Genomic DNA, 22,227 nt, shown 5'->3' on the forward strand with positions numbered 1-22,227 from the left:
TAAATATGCTTTTCATTTATATTTATGACCACCCACATATTCTTTGAGAAGCTATTATAATTCATGTCTTTTCTAGGTACTATATTTTGACCTATATGAAACCAAAAACAATTCTTCTATTGGCAGAGATTTTTTTTTTCCTAAGTGCGTTGCATTAAGAGAGCAGATAAGTGGTTAAAATAGCTGCTTGCTTGCCTTTGGTTAGGTGACAAAGATAAGCTGGTCAGGGTTGATTTCTTTGTTAACTTCCTCCCGACTAGTACTGGTTCTGTATTGTTTGTTGATGTGCATGGAGACAAATCCATTAACTTCATTGTGCCTTTGCTCTAGTAACCATAAAATGAGGAAATTAATTTAGATAATCATCAAGTCACCTGCTGGTACTGGCATTTTCTGATTCCATTTCCTAAGAAAGCCTGCCAGTTGAAAAGTTTACTGTACAAAGACCAAGAAATGACAAGTGGGAAAGAAATCCAAGCCTAAACAATAACTTTCTGTCTTTCTGAACATTATTTGTCTTCCTCACACACTCACAAATTCAGTCTCCCAATGAGGAATATGAAGGATTGCTGAAGAAGAAATATTAAAAGAATTCTATGCAAATTATAGCACCTATGACTGATGAGAAACAAGGAATGAAATGACAGTTCCTTTATATATTTCATTAGAATTTCAACAATATCAGACAGTTTCAGAGATTGGGCATAACACAAGATGGATATAGATACTGGCAGCTAAAATTCTCACCACGTATTTATATCAGAATGAAAATCTCAAGTACAAATACAGAAATTCTGTATAGAAACATCAAATATTTTCTATAAGAAATCACATGGGTATATATGATATAATCAAAGGCATGATAAGTATTTATTGCAAATCACTGACATTGAATATAAGACTATCAAAGTCTTACCATATGAATCATATGCAGCTTTTCTCTTTGGAAATATCTTTATATAATCTCCATCCACATTCATATGGGGATGAATATATTTCATGTGATTTGAATCAAAACAGAAAGCTTTGAGAGCTGAAACAAAATCATGAAAATCATAAATTCTCTGAAATTAGTTTAATCAGTGTATTCATTTAGTTAGGAACATTGTTATCCATCATTATTGTATTTCAACTTTTTTATGGTAGGTAGAATGAACACATTCTGAACATGCCTGGACCTTGTAGTTTATATCTAAAAATCTAACTCAAGTTTTAACTTTCTAATTTCACCATAGCACTCATGGTTTAATTTAATCTTTATTGAATTAAATGGAAGACAAAATATGTACGTACACCAGGGAGCTATAAACTATAATTACTAAATCAAAGATAAGCAACCACAAAGGTATAGAGGATGGTATCTATAATTTACTATATGGAGAGTGATTGAGTTAAATTCTCGAGTGATAATTTCTTTACCTGGGGTACTTCACCTTTTTTATGCAAGAACATCACAGAAATGCAAGGCTCCTATATATTAGTCATAAAGCTTGCTACTTTAATTTTGAGTAAGTGGTAAGTCATGATATAACAGAGTGATTTTTGCTTACCTGCTGTTGCACAGCAAGATGTCTCCCAGACAACACAATATAGATGAATGCAATGATTATCAGAAAATATACTTTGTTTCCTCAGAACAACGTTATAGGCATCTTCAATTTGATTCAAGATTCTGAATGTTCTAAGTATGAGATTGTATGAAGGAGGAAATGTTCTAGTTTGCTATGCTGATTGTTTCATATCAGAAAATCTGTCTAGAACTGTCTTTGGTCAAGGTAGACCCTAAGAAGTCCTGAGATGACTAACTCAAAATGACAAGGGAGTATTGTACTCTGAGCATTTAAATGCTAAATAGCTCAGGAATAAGATAAGGTGCAGAAGGTACGAAGGAGGCAATGGTTAGGTACCCATCCTTTTGATTCATACTTCATTCATATTACTCTTGCAATGTGCATTGCCATTAGCTTCTGCATTGATCAAACAGCTGCCAATTCAATTAGCAGTATTTTATTTTTTTATTTTAATTTTTTTATAATTTTTTTAAGGTTTATTTATTTTTGAGACAGAATGAGACAGAGCATGAATGGGGGAGGGTCAGAGAGAGGGAGACACAGAATCTGAAACAGGCTCCAGGCTCTGAGCTGTCAGCCCAGAGCCCGACGCGGGGCTCGAACTCACGGACCGCGAGATCGTGACCTAAGCCAAAGTCGTCCGCTTAACCGACTGAGCCACCCAGGCGCCCCCAATTAGCAGTATTTTAAATACATTCCCTTTTTAGAATGGCTTGTTTGGGAAACACTATTGTTTTGAAATTGACCTTGGCTTCTTACCTATATCACTTGAATTAGTATCAAACTGAGTGGTCTTTTGGAAGTTCTGAGCTATCCTTAAGGTAGCCTGTTCAGTAGCATGCATCAGTTTTGTAAGATGAGTTCTTCTACGATTCGTAGGTAACTTGTCCCAAACGATAAACGTGTCCTTTTGAACAAAATTATTCACAGTCTTTACAAATTCCTGTTAGAAAAAAAATAGTGTGTCTTTTAAAAAAATGTTGGAATCTTAACATGAATCACAGATGTAAGGGAAAGTTTAAAGCTCAGTTATATTGAGTGAAAGCTCAATATACTTACAGTAAGAGTTGAATTAGAAGGAGTGTCCTTGGTTGAATTAGTGCTATTCATGTCACCCAGTAATGGGGATGATTCAGCTAATATTTCTATATATGTAATTATATCCATTGGCGAAAGATCTTTCACAGAATTTCTATAGACTTCTTGTAGCAGAGCCACAGGTTCTTTTATGTGTCTAATCTGTACAAAAATGAGTCCAGAGAAAAGAAACCAAATTAGAGTAGTACTGGAGCTTTTCAAGAATGTCAAATTTATTCTAAGTTTATTTTTCTTGTGCTATGTATTAGTAAGTTATCAGACTACACCTAAACCATAACATGCAGCACTAAAATTTGAAACTATTTACAAAGGGTGACCAAATAAAAAGCACAGAAATTACTTTAGAAAAGAAACTGCATGCTTGAATTAATAACCTTTAAACATTAGCTTTTAAAAGTTCTGATAAATTATAACTTAATTTGAATTAGATTTTAATCAACCCAAGAAAATTCTTTGCAATGTGATATATTGGAAATTTGCTTTTAGTTGATTGTTAATCATGTTGACAGTCACACTTTCAATCACATGACAATAATTTTGTGAATGTCCTACTTTATTTACTCTTTGAAATATTTCCTTTGAAGTACAAAACCTAGTTGCATTCATTATGTCTTCTCAGAATGTGGGAATGGGCCTGGGGTCAAAGTGTGTTTTTACTATTTTATTCATCAACTTTTTTGTATGTTAAAAATTTATTTCCAGTATACTAATAGTGAAAAAGTAATATATGTTAAATATCTAAAAGTCTTCAATGCTTTGGGGATTTTCAAATTGCTCCTTTCTATGCCTCAAACAAATTATTTAAATCTCTATACGTAAATACAAGAAGATCAACTGGTTGTTACTTTTTTTTTAATGTTTATTTATTCGATAGAGAGTGCTAGTGCAGGGAAGGGAAAGAGAGAGAGGGACAGAGAGAGCCCCAAGCAGGCTTCACACTGTCCGCATGGATCCTGATACGGGATTTGATCTCACGAACTGTGAGATCATGACCTGAGCTGAAATCAAGAGTTGGATGCTTAACTGACTGAGCCACCCAGGTGCCCCTGATTGTTAATCTTTTTTACATGTGATGCAGGAAGGATTTTAACTGGAACCAAAATGTCAAAATATAATAAATTCTTAATACAACTAGTTTACTTACTTTTGTTAACATCTTATCAATATTTGCAGCAATACAGGCATTATCTAGATGGCAGTCTGCACTCACATTTTCTGTAGAAAAAAAAAGAGTATATAGTAAATGTTTAAAAATACTTTTTTCCTAAGATGACTATATTAATTCTAATAACTTTGCTCCCTTATTTAAATATTAAAAACACATTCTTAACACTTGAGTTTTGTTTTCATTTTTTGTTTTTTCATTAACATTTATTTACTTTTCATTATTTAAAGAATCTTACTCATAATAAAATACAGTGTTTATTTTCATTGCATTCATTTATTTTTCCTTATTTATTTCTATCTATTCTTTATTTTTACTCAATAAAATACACAATATTTTATGGCAAAATGGAAGATTGTAGTCACCCTACAGAACAAAGTATGTTAACTACATGAAACATATGGTGTACCTCTTCCATTAAATAAAGCAATAGCTTTTCTTATTTCATTTTATAGACAATAAAGGAATACTGGAATATTTCTTAGAAGATGCAGTTCTTTGTATACTTCACTACTGTGCAGTATTATATTTTATACAGTTCTTCGATAATACATAAAATTTTATCGTATAATTTACCTTGGCAGTAAGTGCCATCATTAGGCATGAACTGAGATTTTCCTGTGGATGTCTGATAACCTTCCTTGCAGGAGCAATTATACCCACCGTCCACGTTTTCACATACCGCATGATCACCACAGGCAGCTGATCCACTGCACTCATCTATATCTGGAAATATTTAAAAAATTAAATTTTTATTTAGTACTTACACAGTTGCTACCTTGCTGATACAATATTAGGTATGGTTAATGATCTCATATCAAATTTTACAGGAATGCAATGAAAATCCCATCATTTGCAGAATGACAGAGCAAAGAGCGCATATCATTTTTTTAAACCCTGATTTGGCCAATCCATTTTGAAAGTGTATTAAAAACCGCCTTTCGGGGCGCCTGGGTGGCGCAGTCGGTTAAGCGTCCGACTTCAGCCAGGTCACGATCTCGCGGTCCTTGAGTTCGAGCCCCGCGTCGGGCTCTGGGCTGATGGCTCAGAGCCTGGAGCCTGTTTCCGATTCTGTGTCTCCCTCTCTCTCTGCCCCTCCCCCATTCATGCTCTGTCTCTCTCTGTCCCAAAAATAAATAAACGTTGAAAAAAAAATTTAAAAACCGCCTTTCATGGAACAACCAAACTCTTGAATTATTTTCTGAAAAGAATGAGTCATCCCCAAAGCCATTAAATGAATTTCTATCGTTGACAATTTTAACATTGTCCTAATTTAATAAAGAACCAATTTTTAAAATACATCAAAAATTCTTTGTTTCCTAGTATTATGCTAAACTCATTTTAGGGTAATCTGGAGGATAAAAAAGAATAGCCCACTTTCTTTCCAAAGCTTCTTGTTTGCAAGTAAGTTATCCTAAAAATTAGCAGAATGTGTGATGTGACTTCTTTAAAATTTTACCACAACTTATTTATTAATTTTGTCCAAGTTATATTTTACTATGATTCTTAATACACAGTCATCATAGATAAAGTAACAAATTGTGCAGAATTAAGTCTTAGATTTTCAGTAGCCATATATCAAAGTCACAATAAAAATGTTAGGTTTTAAGCTCACATAATTTATATTCTTAATTTAAAATTTTACATACTGCAGTGAAATATGTCTTGAAGTTATAAATGCAGTATAAATACTCTGCCAGTAGGCAGAGTTCCAATAGGGAATGCTTCCAAGGAACTGAAGAGTCCAAATCATTACCTTAAACTAATGCAAAGATTTTTGAGTTCTCAGCCTGGCTCTGACATCTTAGAGATACTCTGTGTTAGATTAATGAATAAGCCTGTAATCTTAAGTATAAAATTTGATTAAAAAAAAAACTAATAGAGTGCCACAATACTGTTTGTCATAAAAAAAGGGGGGGTAGTAATCACAGTCCAATTTAAAAAGCCATCTAGCTAAGTTATCTTAAAAGTAGCTGATCCTAACTTCTCACTTCCAAAATGTAATGAAGGGACAGGATACCATTAAAAATTGAACCACCCAAAACTGGAACTGACAGTAAGCCTCCCGGCAGTTCTTGAAGAAACTTCCATTAGCCAGAAAGGCAATGGTCTTAGAATTAAGACAACTCACAGGCCTGAAAAAAAAAAAAGGATGAGAAACTCCTAATTCTTCTGTCAAGTCTGTATATTCATAATCTGTATGACCCAGGAATCCAAGTATACTACCTTTAAAGAAACAGGAATATCGTCCTGGTACCCTCAAGCTCTTCCTCTCATTTCTGCGTATGTGTGTTTAAAGACTGCCGCTCTACACACACACACACACACACACACAAAGACAGAAAATAAAGTAGGAGATGAGCAAAAGCAGGTTGACTCTTAAGATTTAGTGAGCCATCCACTAAAGGATTCCAGGTTAGGGTAAAGAAAAGAAGCCAGGTGGAAGTTCAGAGTAGCGTTATTTTTAATGACATCAATGAAGTGAAAAACATATGTATAAGAAAACTAAAGAGTAGTTCTTTCTGGATCATGGCTGAAGAAGTAGCATGTACTGTATCCAAATAGGATAACACCCCAATGAAGATGTGACAGACCCATGTGATATCATAGATAGAATCATTTATTTCATGAATAAGAAACTTAGGTTCTCTGAATGCCCATGTTATATATTTTTATTTTATTTTATGTTTCTAATTTTTTTAATGTTTACTTACTTTCAAGAGAGACAGAGAGACAGAGAGAGAGACAGAGAGATAGTGTGAGCAGGGGAGGGGCAGACAGAGAAAAGGAGATGAATCCGAAGCAAGCTCCAGGCTCTGAACTGTCAGCACAGAGCCCGAAGTGGGACTCTGACTCACAAGCCATGAGATCATGACCTGAGCTGAAGTCAAACACTTAACCGACTGAGCCACCCAGGCACCCCATGCCCGTGTTTCATATTTTTAGATGACTTATATGGCTAACAGGAAATGAGGTATTGATTTCTCTTAATTTTAAAATTATTTAAAGGTGCAACTCTTCTTGGCAACTTTGTCCCAAACCCAGTGTCTAAGCAACACAGAAATCTTTGCAAACTCAATTTCCACCCTCTCTTGTGCATTTTGGACACAGGTATATATAACGTTGGTGTTCGTAACAGACGGTGTTTCAGTTTTTCCCTGTGCATCCTCCATGCCTGTGGTGCTTCTTGGGGTCTCCGCTCTAGTTCAAGCCTTTCTACCACCACTCACTTTGCTAGTTATCATCCCAGAATGTCAGCCTTGGATCATGTAGGGTATTTCAAGCTCTAAGTTCACCAAGTGACAAAATAGCAATCAAAAATAATAAGGAGGTAGTAGCTTGGGAGACCAGCATTCAAGATTAACATTATGAAAATTTTCATATTCTGACTCCAAATGTTATACAAGAATATTAATTAACCTACCAAAGTAATCCTTTAAAAATCTTAATCATCCCATTAAAGGACGGTTTTCCAAATTATTTATACTTTTCTTGCTTATACTTTTTGTTTTTATAACTTATTTACTCAAATGTGTAAGTGCAGTTGGCTGAATTTGATATCCTTCTCACTCTGTGCCTTGGTAGTAAAGTTTATTGAATCTAACCTAATAATGGAGTGTGTGCCAACTGGCTATGTACCAGACTAGTCAAAAAACTTCTACTAGTGTCAGGATATCCCTCTACGCCCCTTGCAACTGAGTAATGTAGACAGAATCATCAGATATTGAAAGAGTATGCCATGCCCAAATAAGATGCAACTGGTTTACCAAAATGAACGCGATATTTTGCAGTAAGACCTACACTAACTTCTCTAGCATTCTCTTGCAGGGCCTCATTAGCTGAGATCTAATCAAATCACTATGTGTCCTTCTTACAGGTAAAGGCCCTGCAGAGGATCTTAACTCAAATTCTAGCTGTAATACTCATTAGTTTTGTGACTTTGGGTAATACTCTAAAAAATACCTTTTACTTCAAAAGAGTTCTTTTTTAAAACAAATGAGGAAATGGACATGAAGGTGTTTTGAACTAGTGCCCAAGATATAATAGGCCCAGCGATTCTATTCAGACTGCATGTTTTCTTAATAGCAGGAGCCCTGTGAATATGTAAGTTTGGAGAAAACAGATTGATAATGAGTGTCTCATTAGACTGCCATGTCTTGGTACTCCCCAGAGATGTAAGAGAGGAAAAGAACCCCCACCTCAGCTTAATAAAAGTTAAATTGCTACTCTGGAATTATTTCAGTCAGGCTAGAATTGGCATACCATATTTAATAACTGATCCACTTTTTCCACCACCAACCTAACACTGGGCTTAATACTAATAAGGTGATTTTGCCAAACGTAAGCACATCATAACAATCGTTTGCTTGGTTTGCACATCAAAAAATTCACTTGGTACTTTTTCATTAGTGAGGTTATGCTTGTTTTTCATGTCTACAATGAGCCAACCCAACAGTGTTTTATCATAATCTTCTTTCAAAACATGATCATATGATTGTTTTGATTCTTACAATTTTCATCAATAACTGATTTGTCTAACGTTTAACTCACACACTGCGAAGAAAAGATAAAATGTTCAATTACTGAAAGTAATTTGTGAAGACAAAACTGGATGTTAATATTATCCAAAGCCATAAAAAAATCGGAAATTATCAGCATACCCAAGGCAATGCGACATAAAAAATTACAAGCAGTAAACGCTTGGTCTTAAGCACTTAGTAAATGTGAAGCTTTTAGGTTCTACTCATTTGGCCTTGGGAGAACCACTTTCCTATTGGATGCCTCTTTTTTTCCCATTTGTGAAATACAAGTCTGGAACCAGGTCTCTTGGGAGGAAGCTAGGTATCTGAAATTCTGCTTTACTGTAATCACAGGGGAAGGCAAATACACAGGACGCTAAATCTGCCTCAAATCCTTTTGCAACAAAATGATCTTATCTGTGGCCAATAGTATTTGAATATAGACTAAAGGCAAAGAATTTTGCTTGGGTCTTTTCTTGCCCTGAATTGGAGTTTTTCATTATTTATTTTTAGAGATTCCTAATGACTATAATTACCAGACATGTCAAATTTAAGGATCGGGTAAACTTTCAAATCAGAGGCAACACAGTACAAGGTGATACACTAATGTAAAAGGAAACAGAATTATAGTTCTCTGTTCAAATTCTCCTGAAGATTATCATAGTGCACAATGAAAATTACTATAGGACTAGAGAAAAAAAAAGATACAACTGTTCTACTTCTCAAAAAAGCTTAATCCTTAAGGACAACAAAATTGGTGAGAAATAACAATGTTCCAGAGAACGAGTTTTTCAGTGAATAATCCATCAAATGAAACAGGTAGAAACTGAAGGACTCAATATTGGGTACTGGGTTTTAATATAGTTCTTGTGTTTACTGATTGCTTAAAATAGCTAAAAAGGGAATTAGCCAAAACTTAGGGGCATTCTATAGTATCTCAATAATAAATGAGTGTTGGGAGAAAGAGTCATAAATTACAAATATGTTATACCTCCATGAAACGTTGGCATTCAATCATCTTTGTGTGTATGTGTTTTCTCTGTGTCTGTGATTCAATTTTTTTCTAATATAGGAATTCTCTACTTGTAAGAAACACTAACAGACAGAGAAATACAGCATTTTGTGAATTGAAGCATATTAAAAGTAAAAATGATCAGATGAAAAGACAGATGTCTTCCAGAGACAAGAGGGAATGGAGAACATAGTTAAAATTAAGTGATTAAGATGTTGTGAGTTATATTTCTTCACTAACTGGAACGTTTCTAGTAAAGCTTACAGAGCTATGTAATTAGAACTTAACTACTAAAGCTAAAACACACATATGCATAACATTCTAAGAAGACAAGCAACAAGAGCAGAGGTTTGAGAATATCAAATGGTGAGGTATTACAAGTTTTCTGGGGAGCTTCATAGACTATATCCTGAATATACTGTAAAGCTATATTCCAATAAAATTTTTTGCTGCAAACACTAAAAGTGAAGTTATCGTTCAATTGTCTCATATTTTAAATCTTTTATACCCTTGCAAAACTTGATCCTCTGCACTTGCAAGATTCAGATCAATGCATAAGATGTAGATGGTCACCTGCTTTAGCCTCCTGTAGCTTTCCGGATACAAGACTGTGACTCTAATCCTCCTTTTACCTAAACATGTGAATCAGAAGTAGCCCTCATTTACCTTAGAGATCAAGTGAGGAGAACAAACTCTTTTCTGTTTATATAGCGGAGTAAATGTTACGAACCACAGGTACATGAGACAGGATAATTTCTTTGATGGAGACATTTCACTGATGAAGTTTCTTTGAACACTGTCTCCTAACTTCTCATGTGTTAATAAGAACATAGCTAGACTTCTCCTTAGCTCACTAAGGAGAATCTCAGTAGGGAACTAAGCAAAGCTTTAGTGTGATGTAGATTAGCCTGGGTATCTCTCTTTTAGCTAACTGTGTAAAGTGAAAGCAGCACATTACCTTGGCCACGTTGCATATAGAGTCATGAGTTCTAATAAAATATCGTCTCTTGGCCATGTGATTTCACTCTCAGGGTCTCAGTTCATGTATTCATTTTGCAGATTAGTATCAACCATAATTAATTATACTAGTTGTTGGTAAATTGGACAGTGTTGTATAAACCGTGATTAAGATGATTTTTACAACTTACTTTCAAAGTTCAAAGTCTTTGGCCCCAGAGAATTTGCCCCTGAAAATTGTTCAACTTTTTGAATTTCCGAAACAATCTTTTTTTTTCTCAGACTTTAATCCAAATTCTATAGGATCTGATATATCAAATGCATGACCAAATTACAACAGAAGGACATTAAAAAAACTTCTAGATACTCTCTTCAGACTCAGAATAATATTTCACTTAGGGATTTAATTGAAATTATTATCATCATTCCAGAAAACATTTTAGTAAACCTGAAATGATTTTCTAAATAGGACTCTAGTGTTCAGAAAAACTTAATGCAGATCTTAAGTGTAACTACCTTTCAGCTGACAATACTAAAAGCAGTAGAACAATTCTTTTATTTATTTATTTTTAAAAAATGTTTATTTATTTATTTTGAGAGAGACAGAAAGCGAGAGCAGAGGAGGGGCAGAGAAAGGGAGAGAATCCCAAGCCGGCTCCATACTGTCAGCATAGAGCCCAATCTGACAACCATGGGACCTGAGCTGAAATCAAGACTCGGACGCTTACCTGACTGAGCCACCCAGGCGCCCCTAGAACAAGTCTTTTAGAACTAATGCCTTTCTGAACATTTTCTGAGAAAATGTAGAGCCCATCTCAGAGTGCATATTTATAAAAGCATCAATATCTTGCCATGCAAATCGTAGTTTTCTTGAATTAACATATTATTCTCAAGTGTAAATATTTATCCTGTGGTTTGCCACCACACTAGATTTCATACTTTCATGATTTTTTTTCTTATGAACTGCTTGATTTTCTCCCCTGATTTTTTTTCTTACATCCTTAGATAAATATTCCATAGTAACTGATTAAACAGTGTTAGAAGACTGAAAGAATTAATGAAATTTCTAAAAGTACTGCACATCTAGGGTACGCTCAAAGACTGGCAGAATTTGGTTCAAATATTATTTAATCTCTGGAGGTAATAAGCAATAAGTGAGAGGTACCAATTTTAAGTTAGGTAGTCAAACTTACCTATGCAGAGGGTTCCATCATTTGTGATAAACCTGTCCTGGTTACTGCTGGATCTGAAACCAGGTGCACACATACAGTAGTAACTTCCCTCTGTGTTAGTGCAGTTGGCATTTTCACCACAGGACTGGGTCAAATTTCCACACTCATTATCATCTGTGGACATATCAATTTAAAACATTATTTTTATATAATTGAAATTGATTTCTAATTTTTCCTACCAGGATTTGGGAATTGTGACTGTTAAACAGTATAAGGTAACGCGATGTCAATTTCTAGGAAAAATGAATGGTCCGATCGACATTCCACCCTCTGTTATTCTTATTTACAGTGGGAAGCCTTCTTTGTTGTTGCAAAGCAAAATAGAATCTCTTATTTCTGAAACACGGAACATAGTTATCGGATGTATACTGGGACATTTTCCAGATTTTATATGAAATTTAATTATAATAATGTCAATACATATATACTCATTTGTAGATTTATAATTCTCTTTATAATTAGTCAAAAGCATATCGTAAGTTAAAAAATCAGAGATTACAAATTGACATGTTCTAATCATGTGCCATTTATCTTTATTACTTGTTCCCTAGAAGAATTTCTCATTACTAGGTTTCTTCACTTATTCATTAATATTTTTATGCATTACTATGTGCATTTTATTGTCCTATAGAAGAGTACACAAATACAAAAAAATTATATCATGGTCCAAGGTTTTGACTAAAATATTGTAATACAATTTATCAGAAAATATATAGGTTCATAAGCCTTTTGTAAAAATTAGAGAGCAAAATGATACAATCTGTCAAGTAAATAAAACCAAAAGTATGTGCTTTTCCATAGTGATCATGAGGGGCTGGAGGAGACAGAAAATATTTTCAGGTGGCACTAAATCTTGCTGTAGGTTGAATTATGTCTTGCAAAAAGATATGTTCAAGTCTTAACCCTGTGTCTTGTTGACTATGACTTTATAAACAGGGCATTTGCAGATGTAATCAAGTTGAGGTTATACTGAATTAGGTGGACCCTAATCCGGTGACTGGTATCCTTAAAATAAATTATATGGGAAATGTGGACATGAAGACACAGAAGAGAAAGCTATGTGAAAACAGAGGAAACGCTTGAAGTGAATGTAGGATAGATAAATATTGGGTAGAGAGCAGGAAGGTCACTAACAGGAAGGCAGAATGTTGGGCAAAGATGCAAGCAGAAGGTCATTGAAACATTTCTGAAGGTACAGGGAAGCCTAATTGGGGAACACAGAGAGAAATCATGAGGGAATTGTAAAAACTAAGTTGGAAAAATGCCTTTGATTTTTACCCCCCGTTTTTATCAAACCAAATTTAATTTCTCTTTAAAGAATGAATTGTTTAACATTTAATTCACACACAGGCTATTGCAGACATCTAGTGATGACTAAGAGTTGGAGAATTTTCCAACTGTTTTATAAATATGAATTCACTGAATCCTTACATAAGCTCTAGGACGTAGCTGCCATTGTTATGCTAACTGCTGAAGAAAATAAGGACTAGAGAGAAAAGTAACTTGCCAACATCACACAGCTATTTAGTTGCAAAGCCAGGTAGTTTGGTTCCAAAGCCTGTTCTCTTAACTGTTGCATCCTGCTGCCTCTATGAGAATTATTTAAAAATGCCAAAATGTATAATAAGAATTCATCAAATGAATTATGGGTTTGTTTTGCAAGATGGAAAGATATCGAGGTAGTGATTTCAGAAGGAAAATGGAAACTTTATTCAAATTCTATTTTTTAAAGTTTATTTATTTATTTTGAGAGAGAGAGAGAGAGAGAGAGAAAGAGAGAGAGAGAGAGAGAAGCAGCGGAGGGGCAGAGAGAGAGGGAAAGAGAGAATCCCCAGCAGGCTCCACATTGCCAGTGTGTAGCTGGACATGGGGCTCAAAGTCACAAACAGTGAGATCATGACCTGAGCTGAGATTAAGCATCGGAGGCTTAACTGAATGAACCACCCAGGCGCCCCTGCATTTCATCTTTAACTTACATTTTATTTCCACTTCCTCATTTTCAAACATTAAGAATATAAGTATAGAAGTTAACATATGGCAGACAACTAAAGATGAATTCCTCTCTTTTTTCAAAAATGACTACTATGGACAGGTCAGGTAAGATTTGCAAATCCCATTTATATGCTTTGTCATTTTGAATTATTATATTAATTATAATAGACTAACTGCTATAAATGTATCCAAACATGTAATGGCTCAGTACAATAAAAAGATTATTGACTGCTCTAGATAGACACCACGGTTAGTGTTCAGGTAATTTTTCCACAATCAATGGTTCAGGGACACAGGGTGTTCTGTGTAATGTAATGACTCCACCACCCCAGAGGCCTTCCAAACTTTCTGTATTGATCCAGGTAGGGAGCTAGGGTTGAACAGAGCATAAGAGAGTCATGGGTCATGTCTGTAAAAGTCATCTATCACTCAAACCCATGAACCTGAGACTGATCTGAGCCAAGATCAAGAGTTGGACGCTTAACCGGCTGAGGCACCCAGGTGCCCCCATATTATGGAACTATTAAAAGATGTTATAGAAAGAGAAGGAAATAATGTCATTGATGTCTTTTCAACTCCCACCTAACTGCAGGGCAGTTTCCTACCTTGTGGTTTTCAGGAGAACACCTTTTTCATGATTTATTTTTTATTTTATAGAGACAGAGTATAGTGTGAGTGGAGGAGAGAGGCAGAAGGAGAGAGAGGCAGACAGACAGAGAAAGAGAGAATCTAAGCAGGCTCCACACTCAGTGCAGAGCCCGAGGTGGGACTTGATCTCACAACCCTGACATCATGACCTGAGCTGAAATGAAGTTGGAAGCTTAACTGACTGAGGCACCCAGGAGCCTCCAGGGGAACACCTTATAAAACAGGGTTGTATGACTAACATTACTGCCATTCACTGAAGGCTCCCAACGAACCAGGGCACCATACTAAACACATCATATACATTATCTGACACACATTTTTAATCCTCACATAAACCTTATGATGCAGACATTATTCCTATTTTACAAACAAAACTGAAATATAAAAAGTGGGATTACCTTGCCCAAAGGCACACAAACACTAAGTGGCAAAGTCTGATTCAAGCCTGGACCATTCTGAATGTTGAAATGATCTCATCTTTCTTAAATACATTATAAAAAGAGTTCATAGTGGTAACAAGCTCCCATTTATTGAGTGTTTATTATGTGCTAATCACTGTGATAGAAAGATTACTGTAGAATGGAAAATACATTGTGACTAACTCAGAAGATTGTCAAGAAGATTAAAGAAATTGATGTTCAGACAATGCTTAGAGTAGAGCCTAGCATGTTTTAAGCAGTATATACAGGCTGCTAATGTCTTTATTATTTGAAAAATAATACTCCTACCATTTTAATTGCTAGAAATTTGTTTGCACTCTGCTTAAGATTCTTAACAGCTACTTGGCCACTAGCATGTAATGTCATCCCTTCTCTGTGTAGAGGGAACTTCCAAACTGTGGGAGCCAGTTTAAATCACTTATCCTTATCCATCTATAACAATAAAGATATTTGTGGGGGCACCTGGGTGGCTCAGTCAGTTGAGCATCTGACTTTTTATTTCAGTTCAGGTCATGATCTCACCGTTTGTGAGTTTAAGCCCCGCACTGGACTCTGCCCTGACAGTGAGGAGCCTGCTTAAGATTCTCTCTCTTTCCCTCTCTGCCTCTCTCTCTCAACCTCGCACAGACTCTGTCTCTCAAAAATAAATAAATAATTTACAAAAAGAGAATCTCTAAGTTCTCGAAATCAGTTTTCCCATAATTCAGTTTTTAAAAATTTCAGTAATTTAATGCTGCTCATTATAATTCTTTGGAAGAACGCTGAGAAGAAAGAAAGAAAAGAAAAATCATTTGTAACTCCATTACACAAAGATAACTACTCATCCCTTGAGGCATTTTTATTTGAAACATAATTCAGATGCAAAATATCTAGTTTTGTATATGGCTTTACACGGTACCATTATATTAACATTTTCCCCCCTAGGAATTACATGTTATTTAAGTTAGCTGAAATATCAACAAGATGATGTTATTTCATTTTATGATGTGGAAATATACAGTTTCCTTAAAAAAAAGATCTCTGTGAACAGACTTTTGAATATTTGAGACCTGATCTTGACTGTTAATGATGAGGTCCAAAGCTCAACAAATATAAGATCTTAATGCCTAGTACCATGTCCTACAATTCAGATCTATTTCATGGTAAGACTTGTAGGACTCTGTGTTAGACTCCTTTCCTAGGCCCAAGGGAGGCCTATTCCTAAAACAAAGGAAGCACTTTAGAGTGTCTTTTGCTCTGAGCACACCCCTAAATTTCTACAATGGGCATACTACCATTTCAACTGCTTAAAAAAAATCAGTTCAAGAGAAAAACCAGTCAGCCTTCGAGAAGCAAGAACATTGTCTCTAATATCTAGAGCAGGGCTAGGCCAGGCCTTGCACCTAGATTTGTGTGTGTGTGTGTGTGTGTGTGTGTGTGTGTGTGTGTGTGTATTTGCATCAGGCCTCTTTCTACCTTACCTTAATAGACACCTCTCTCTAATCCCTTGTTCACTGAAAGCTCTAACCCCCAGCATAATACCTGATTTATTCTTGTATAAATAGGACAGAGCAGCAAGAGAAGAGTTTTGAACTCCCCTGAGAGGCCAACAACTCAGAGATAGATAAGAACAAAGATTGAACTCTCAAAACTCTATAGGCCAGGTAGGTGACTCCACCAAGTGTCAGATAACAGAAGGCGGTATGGCTTGTGATACTGGGAAGTACATACTTTACCTAAAGGATTAACATTTTTAAAAATTCAAAAAGCATATTTAAAACACTTAGTTCATGTGTAGCATTTGGCTAGACATTTGTCAACCCTTAGCTAAAGCATATGGAGGCTGGAGGAGTTGAGAAAAATTGCTGAGAATCTGACAGTAAAGTCAGAAATTTTGAATGGCTTTATATAAAGTGGGCTGAAGAGTTAATACTTTATTAACATGTATGTATTTAATTATTAATTTATTCCATAAACAGAGATATCTTATACAACTCTAATGACAATATGTACATATATGCTCACAGAGCAAGCATTTGTTTATGTACACATACAAAAAGCCTCGTTTATTAAAATTAACTGAGAGTAGCTCACAGATTGAACACAATCATCTAAATCAAGTAAAAGAAAAATATCTCATAACACTAGGTTTGATTCAATCATTTAGTTACTCAAATATTTATGGAGTTTCCTAGTTCCCAAATGTGAATATGGTCTATACTGGGAAATAAGTAAAAATTAATCAAAAAGTCAGGATATGTGCCCTGCTGTCAGAGTTCACATTCTAAAGCAAGTTAACACAGGAGCATATAATTGAGTTCTTATTAAAATAAAAGTTTCAATTTTTATCTCAAAATTTGACTCCTTTTACAGCATACTGGGAGAAGTTTATATTAACTTTAAAAGAAATTGTGCTCTCAGATCAGTTATTGGTAATATAGAGAACGATGAAGATTTTATCCCTTGTGGCCTATAGCTGAAAAATGATATGCAAAAATACAGAGAAAAAGGACTCACTAGGTCTGAGGTATTGGTAAGAGTCCAAGAAAATGAGACACTATATCAACTGATTATGTTTCTAAAAGTAAATTAAACATGGCAATATGTTATTGGACCTCAACACATTTTTAAGTCTTGGGTGACATTATGAATAGGCAGAAAAAAAGAGATTAACAATGAGTTTTGTGTCTTTCTCTACTGTGTGGTTTTGAGCACTTGACCTTTTAGCTTTCTTATCAAGAATTGGGAAATAAAAGTATTTTGTTATCTCTCGCCCAATCTTCTGGACTGGATATACAATAAGGACTAATTCCCTAATGGTCCCAGTCAAATCTTGTTTGGTAAAATAGCACTTATCTGGAAGTAACCTCCTCTCTTCCCCCAAGATAGTGGAGATAGGCAAGAAATTATCTTTGTGAAGTAATATACAAATGTGAAGTATTTAAATAGCCTTAAGTTTTCCAGTGTCCAGCTTCATAATAATTAATTCTCAAGGAGAAAGTTTCTTTGGGTGGATATCATATAGGAAAATAGAAGGCTGCTTCTTCTGCGCTCTTATTTCCATTGTTCAAATCAACTTACCAGTTATGCTACCCACTCTCTGGAACTCTATACTGAATCCTTTGTGTGGCATAATAAAATAAATATTTAGATTAGAGTATCACTTGAAAAGTTCATTGTAACACCATTAAGTGGGAAATAAAATTTTTAAAAGTTATAAAAACTGTTAAGGAGAAATAGTAACATTTTTTCGGCCAAAATTTTCAGTGGTTCATGTCTAACACACTGAGTTGAGCACTCCACGCACAAAGGAGTGCTCATAGCCTGTTACCTAACAGGATCCACGGCTACTGGAGAGAAGATGTACAAAGGCCCAAATTATTAGAATGTAGTGTGTGTAACAAATACGAGAGGTATTTAGCAGTGCAGTGGTAACTCAGGGGAATGGTTTCCTGGGCAAATTTTCAGGATAGAAGGGTGAAGGTTATTTGTAGGGAAGGTTTAGAAGAGGAGGGGATGCTGGAAACGGCAACGAAGTATAAGAATTTAGACAAACTAGGGTGCCTGGGTGGCTCAGTTGGTCTGACTTCAGCTCAGGTCATGATCTCATGGTACATGAGTTCGAGCCCCACATTGGACTCGCTGCTGTCAGCACAGAGCCTGTTTCGATCCTCTGTCCCTTTCTCTCTCTGCCCCTCCCCCACTCATTCTCTGTCTCTCTCTCTCTCTCTCTCTCTCTCAAAACTAAAAAACAAAACTTAAAAAAAAAAAGAATTCAAACGAAAGGAGCTCCCAATAATCCTTTCAAAGGAAAGAGCTTCCCAAAATGTCTGGAGGCCTGCAGGAACAGCATACTTTATAGGAGAGCTAAATTGTTGAACACTGGGTATGAGGGTAGAGATGAAGAGCAAGAAACTGTGCAGGTAGGCATGGCCTGAACTGAGAAAACACTTGCTAAGAATTTGGGACTATATTCAGTGAGTAAGAAAATAGCCATCATCAGGTTTATGTAGTAGAGAAATCGGATTAGATTTGAATTTCAAAACAGTTTTGGAAATATAAGGAAAAATAGCTAAGATCCAAGTAGACCCAACAGAACACTACAAGACATGAAGACCTAACTTAGGGGCACCTGAGTGGCTCAGTTGGTTAAATGTATGACTCTTGGTTTTGGCTTAGGTCACGATCCCGCAGTTCATGAGATTGAATCCCATATCAAGCTCTGCACTGACAGCATGGAACCGGCTTGGGATTCTGTCTTTCTTTCTCCTTCCACCCCTCTCCTGCTCATGCTTTCTTTCCCTCTCTCACAATAAATGAATAAACTTAAAAATTAAAAAAAAAATTGTATCAGCTGGATAATGGTTACATGTGGTTCTTTATATTATTATTATTATTTTTACTTTTGTGTGTTTGGATTTTTCATAATAAAATAATTTTTAAAACATTGGTGAGGATTGGAGACTAATAGGACATGAGTTAATTGGAGATAGAGGAAGTAGGGATGACTCCCAGGTTCCAAATTGGAGGAATTTCACTGATAAACTGATCCACTTACCAGGACAGGGGGAAGCAGAGGAGGAGCTTCCTTAGGGGCTAAGGAGAGAGTTTGCTTTTGGACAAGGAAAGACTGAGGTGCTTTTAGGACATTTAGAAAGGAGTATTAACAGTTTGGCAGTCAACTATATAGCCATAGATTGTTTAATCGCCAGGTAAAACACAAGGCTTCCTCCTCTTCCAGGGGATGCATCAGAATCAAGAGCCTGGCATTTACTCAGCTCTAGTGCAAGAAACAAGCCTGCTGTCTTTGTACTTCTCTTTGGGTAGGCCCTCTCTCCTGACTCAACCTGCTTTGATCTCCATGGTTGTCATGAGTGTTGCTGTCACCTTCCTGCACTCTTGTTTTTCCTTTTGTTGTTGCTGTTGTTTCTTATATGTTTTTACTTGGGTTTGATCTTCCTACCAACTGAGTGATACAGCCCAGAGGTTAGGATGTGAGAGTAGAGGACACGGACCAAGGAAGCCTTTTAATTTATATTTGTTCCCAGTGCTGGCCAGAAAAATCTTTGGGGTTCCACATGGTTCAATCCAGCTTACCCAAAAACCACACAGGAGTTTAAAATAATACACAGATGCATATGCCAGAAAAATCCTCTTTTAGCATATTTTTGGGCAACTTGTTCCTGTGGTTGGTGGTTAGCTACTCATTTTGTTACCATGGGCTTACATTAAAAATCAGATTAGCATGATTTATATCTTAATAATCTGAAAGAAGAGAGGAAACATTTTTCATGCATCCTGCTGGATGGCTCATTTTATTTAATTGTTACAATAACACAATGATCGGTATTATTTCTATTTTATGTTTGATGAAACTAAAACCCTGATGGGCTAAATCATGCAGTTTAGAAAGAAAATCTGTTGTACACAGTTTTTATACTGAAGACTACCTGGCTCTACCTTACATCTCTGCAGTGTAGAGTGACAGGTACTTTGTCATAAAGTGTTCTTCTTTTTTTTTTAAATTTTTTAAATTGATTTATTTTTTATGTTTATTCATTTTTGAAAGACAGAGAGAGACAGAGCACAGGCAGGGGTGGGGTGGAGAGAGAGGGGGACACAGAATCTGAAGCACGCTCCAGGCTCTGAGCTGTCAGCACAGAGCCCGACGCGGGGCTCGAACTCACCAACCGCGAGGTGGTGACCTAAGCTGAAGTCGGACGCTCAACGGACTGAGCCACACGGGCGCCCCATAAAGTGTTCTTCCAAACACGGCACAATTAATGGGCATCTAATTCTCCAAACTCAAGAGTGCTGTGGAGTATCCAGGTAATGACACATTTTTGGCAACAAACCACATAATTGTATTACTTTCTGTATAATGAAGTTTTACTGGGTTTATAAGACACTGGCTTTCTAGCAGTTGAGCATGATTTTAGTTTCTATTCCATTTTTTAATCCATTGATCTCAGTCAGGAAAAAAATAATTAAAAAAGAAAAAATATTGTTCTCTTTTCCAAGCACTTGAGATATTGGCGGGACTCAAATGGATTCTAACAATGTGAAAGCCACAGAACCTTAAGAGCGCATCACTCTTACACACATTTTCCCTCTGGTCAGGATCTCCAGTATTGTTCCGTAAATTTGAACACTAAAATGACTATAACTATTATGTGATTCCTTGTGAAACAGGGCCTCTATGTCAAAGGTGAAGCAATGGGAGAGGTTTTTTTTTGTTTTTTGTTTTTTGTTTTTTTTTCTCTTTTCTATTTCTCTCCATGGCAGGCTGCCGGGCTTGTGTGCGTCCAGTGGCATTGGCAATTAATACTCTTCTCATCCCAATGCTCTAATGAACCGAGAAAAATCATTATTATCAGCCTCCTCAATTATGGACTGTCTTCGGTTTGTACTTATCTTGGGAATATTAAGGTTTGAAGCAACAAGTATCATTTCAAGGTTTTTGAAAGGAAAAGTATGCCTTCGAATACGGATCGGGAATTTTGCCAAGGATATGCATCCCTCTTCCAATGTATAGAATGGTTTTTGTTGCTGTTTTTGCATTTACTTATTTTCTGAAGGAAATGTAGCACTTACGAAAATGTTCCCATTTTATGCTATCATCATGTTTCGGCCCTTTGTCAGAGCTATTAAAACACAGATTTTAGAGCAAATAAGCAAAACCAAGTCTAAGCAGAGTAGGCAAAGAGAAAGAAAACAAGCCATCTTATTTCTCTAGACACTGGAAACCACTTCTCTTGCTCATTGGCCGCAGAGGGTGGGATAAAAATCCTCATACATTTATTTCAGATTATGAATCAATGATTCTATTTTTTTTTCATTCTGTTGTATCTATTAACTATAATAGTAAAGATGAATAATACTCGTATAATCTTTCTGGTACTTAAGTGATGGTTATGAAATACTTTTTGAGAAACTAGTTTTATTGATTTTTGTTTCTAATCATTAAAGTAATACATATTCAAGGGGAAAATCAAACCAATGATAGAGAGAAAAATCTTACAAGCTCTCAGTGACAAAAAAAAGTCACCAGTTAACAAAGGAAAAATGATTAGAATAGTATCAGATCCTCACCAACACAACTGAGAGACAGTGGGGTAGCATGTGTAAGTTACTGGGATAAAATAACTGATCCTATTGTTCTCTCTCTAAGCAGCTAAAGAAATCTTTCGCTCATGGGAGTGCAAAGCATTTGTAGAAATGCATGGATTCAGATATTAGATCACCCACCCATGTACTCTGTGTCAAGTAAACATTCAACATAGTGTTCTAATCAAATAATAATGTATTTTGTATACAGGCCTCAATACAGAGGAAGATTAGACTGAGGTGTAATAATGGTGGACAATCAACCTTACAATATATAAATGCAATTGGATGATGACTGTATGATTATGAATGTGTAAATTAAGAGATAATTAGGGTTCTTATATTTACTGAAATGAAAAACTAATACTACTAGGGACATAATAGGGTTCATAGAGTTGATATTACTTTGATCAAGGTGAGAATAGGGTACAGTGGGCAAGTAAAACACACTGCAGAAAAGAAATGTGGGTACCTAATTTTAGTCAAGCACAAAAATATGGATTTGA

General features: G+C 35.7%; 1 protein-coding gene across 4 annotated transcripts in view; it reads right to left on the minus strand.

The window, feature by feature from the left end:
- The window catches only part of ADGRL4 (adhesion G protein-coupled receptor L4), a 110,388-nt gene that overhangs the window by 40,002 nt on the left and 48,159 nt on the right, over positions 1–22,227 (minus strand). For all 4 annotated transcript variants that reach the window (XM_045477976.1, XM_045477974.1, XM_045477975.1 and 1 more), the window contains exons 3-8: positions 11,517–11,669; positions 4,411–4,560; positions 3,814–3,884; positions 2,631–2,810; positions 2,331–2,514; positions 917–1,033 (exon numbers count right to left, since the gene is read on the minus strand). In XM_045477976.1, coding sequence (XP_045333932.1) covers positions 917–1,033; positions 2,331–2,514; positions 2,631–2,810; positions 3,814–3,884; positions 4,411–4,560; positions 11,517–11,669 — 855 coding nt within the window. The remainder of the gene's footprint in view (positions 1–916; positions 1,034–2,330; positions 2,515–2,630; positions 2,811–3,813; positions 3,885–4,410; positions 4,561–11,516; positions 11,670–22,227) is intronic.

The sequence above is a fragment of the Leopardus geoffroyi genome, chromosome C1 (genome assembly GCF_018350155.1).
Source record: "Leopardus geoffroyi isolate Oge1 chromosome C1, O.geoffroyi_Oge1_pat1.0, whole genome shotgun sequence".
Classification (NCBI taxonomy): Eukaryota; Metazoa; Chordata; class Mammalia; order Carnivora; family Felidae; genus Leopardus; species Leopardus geoffroyi.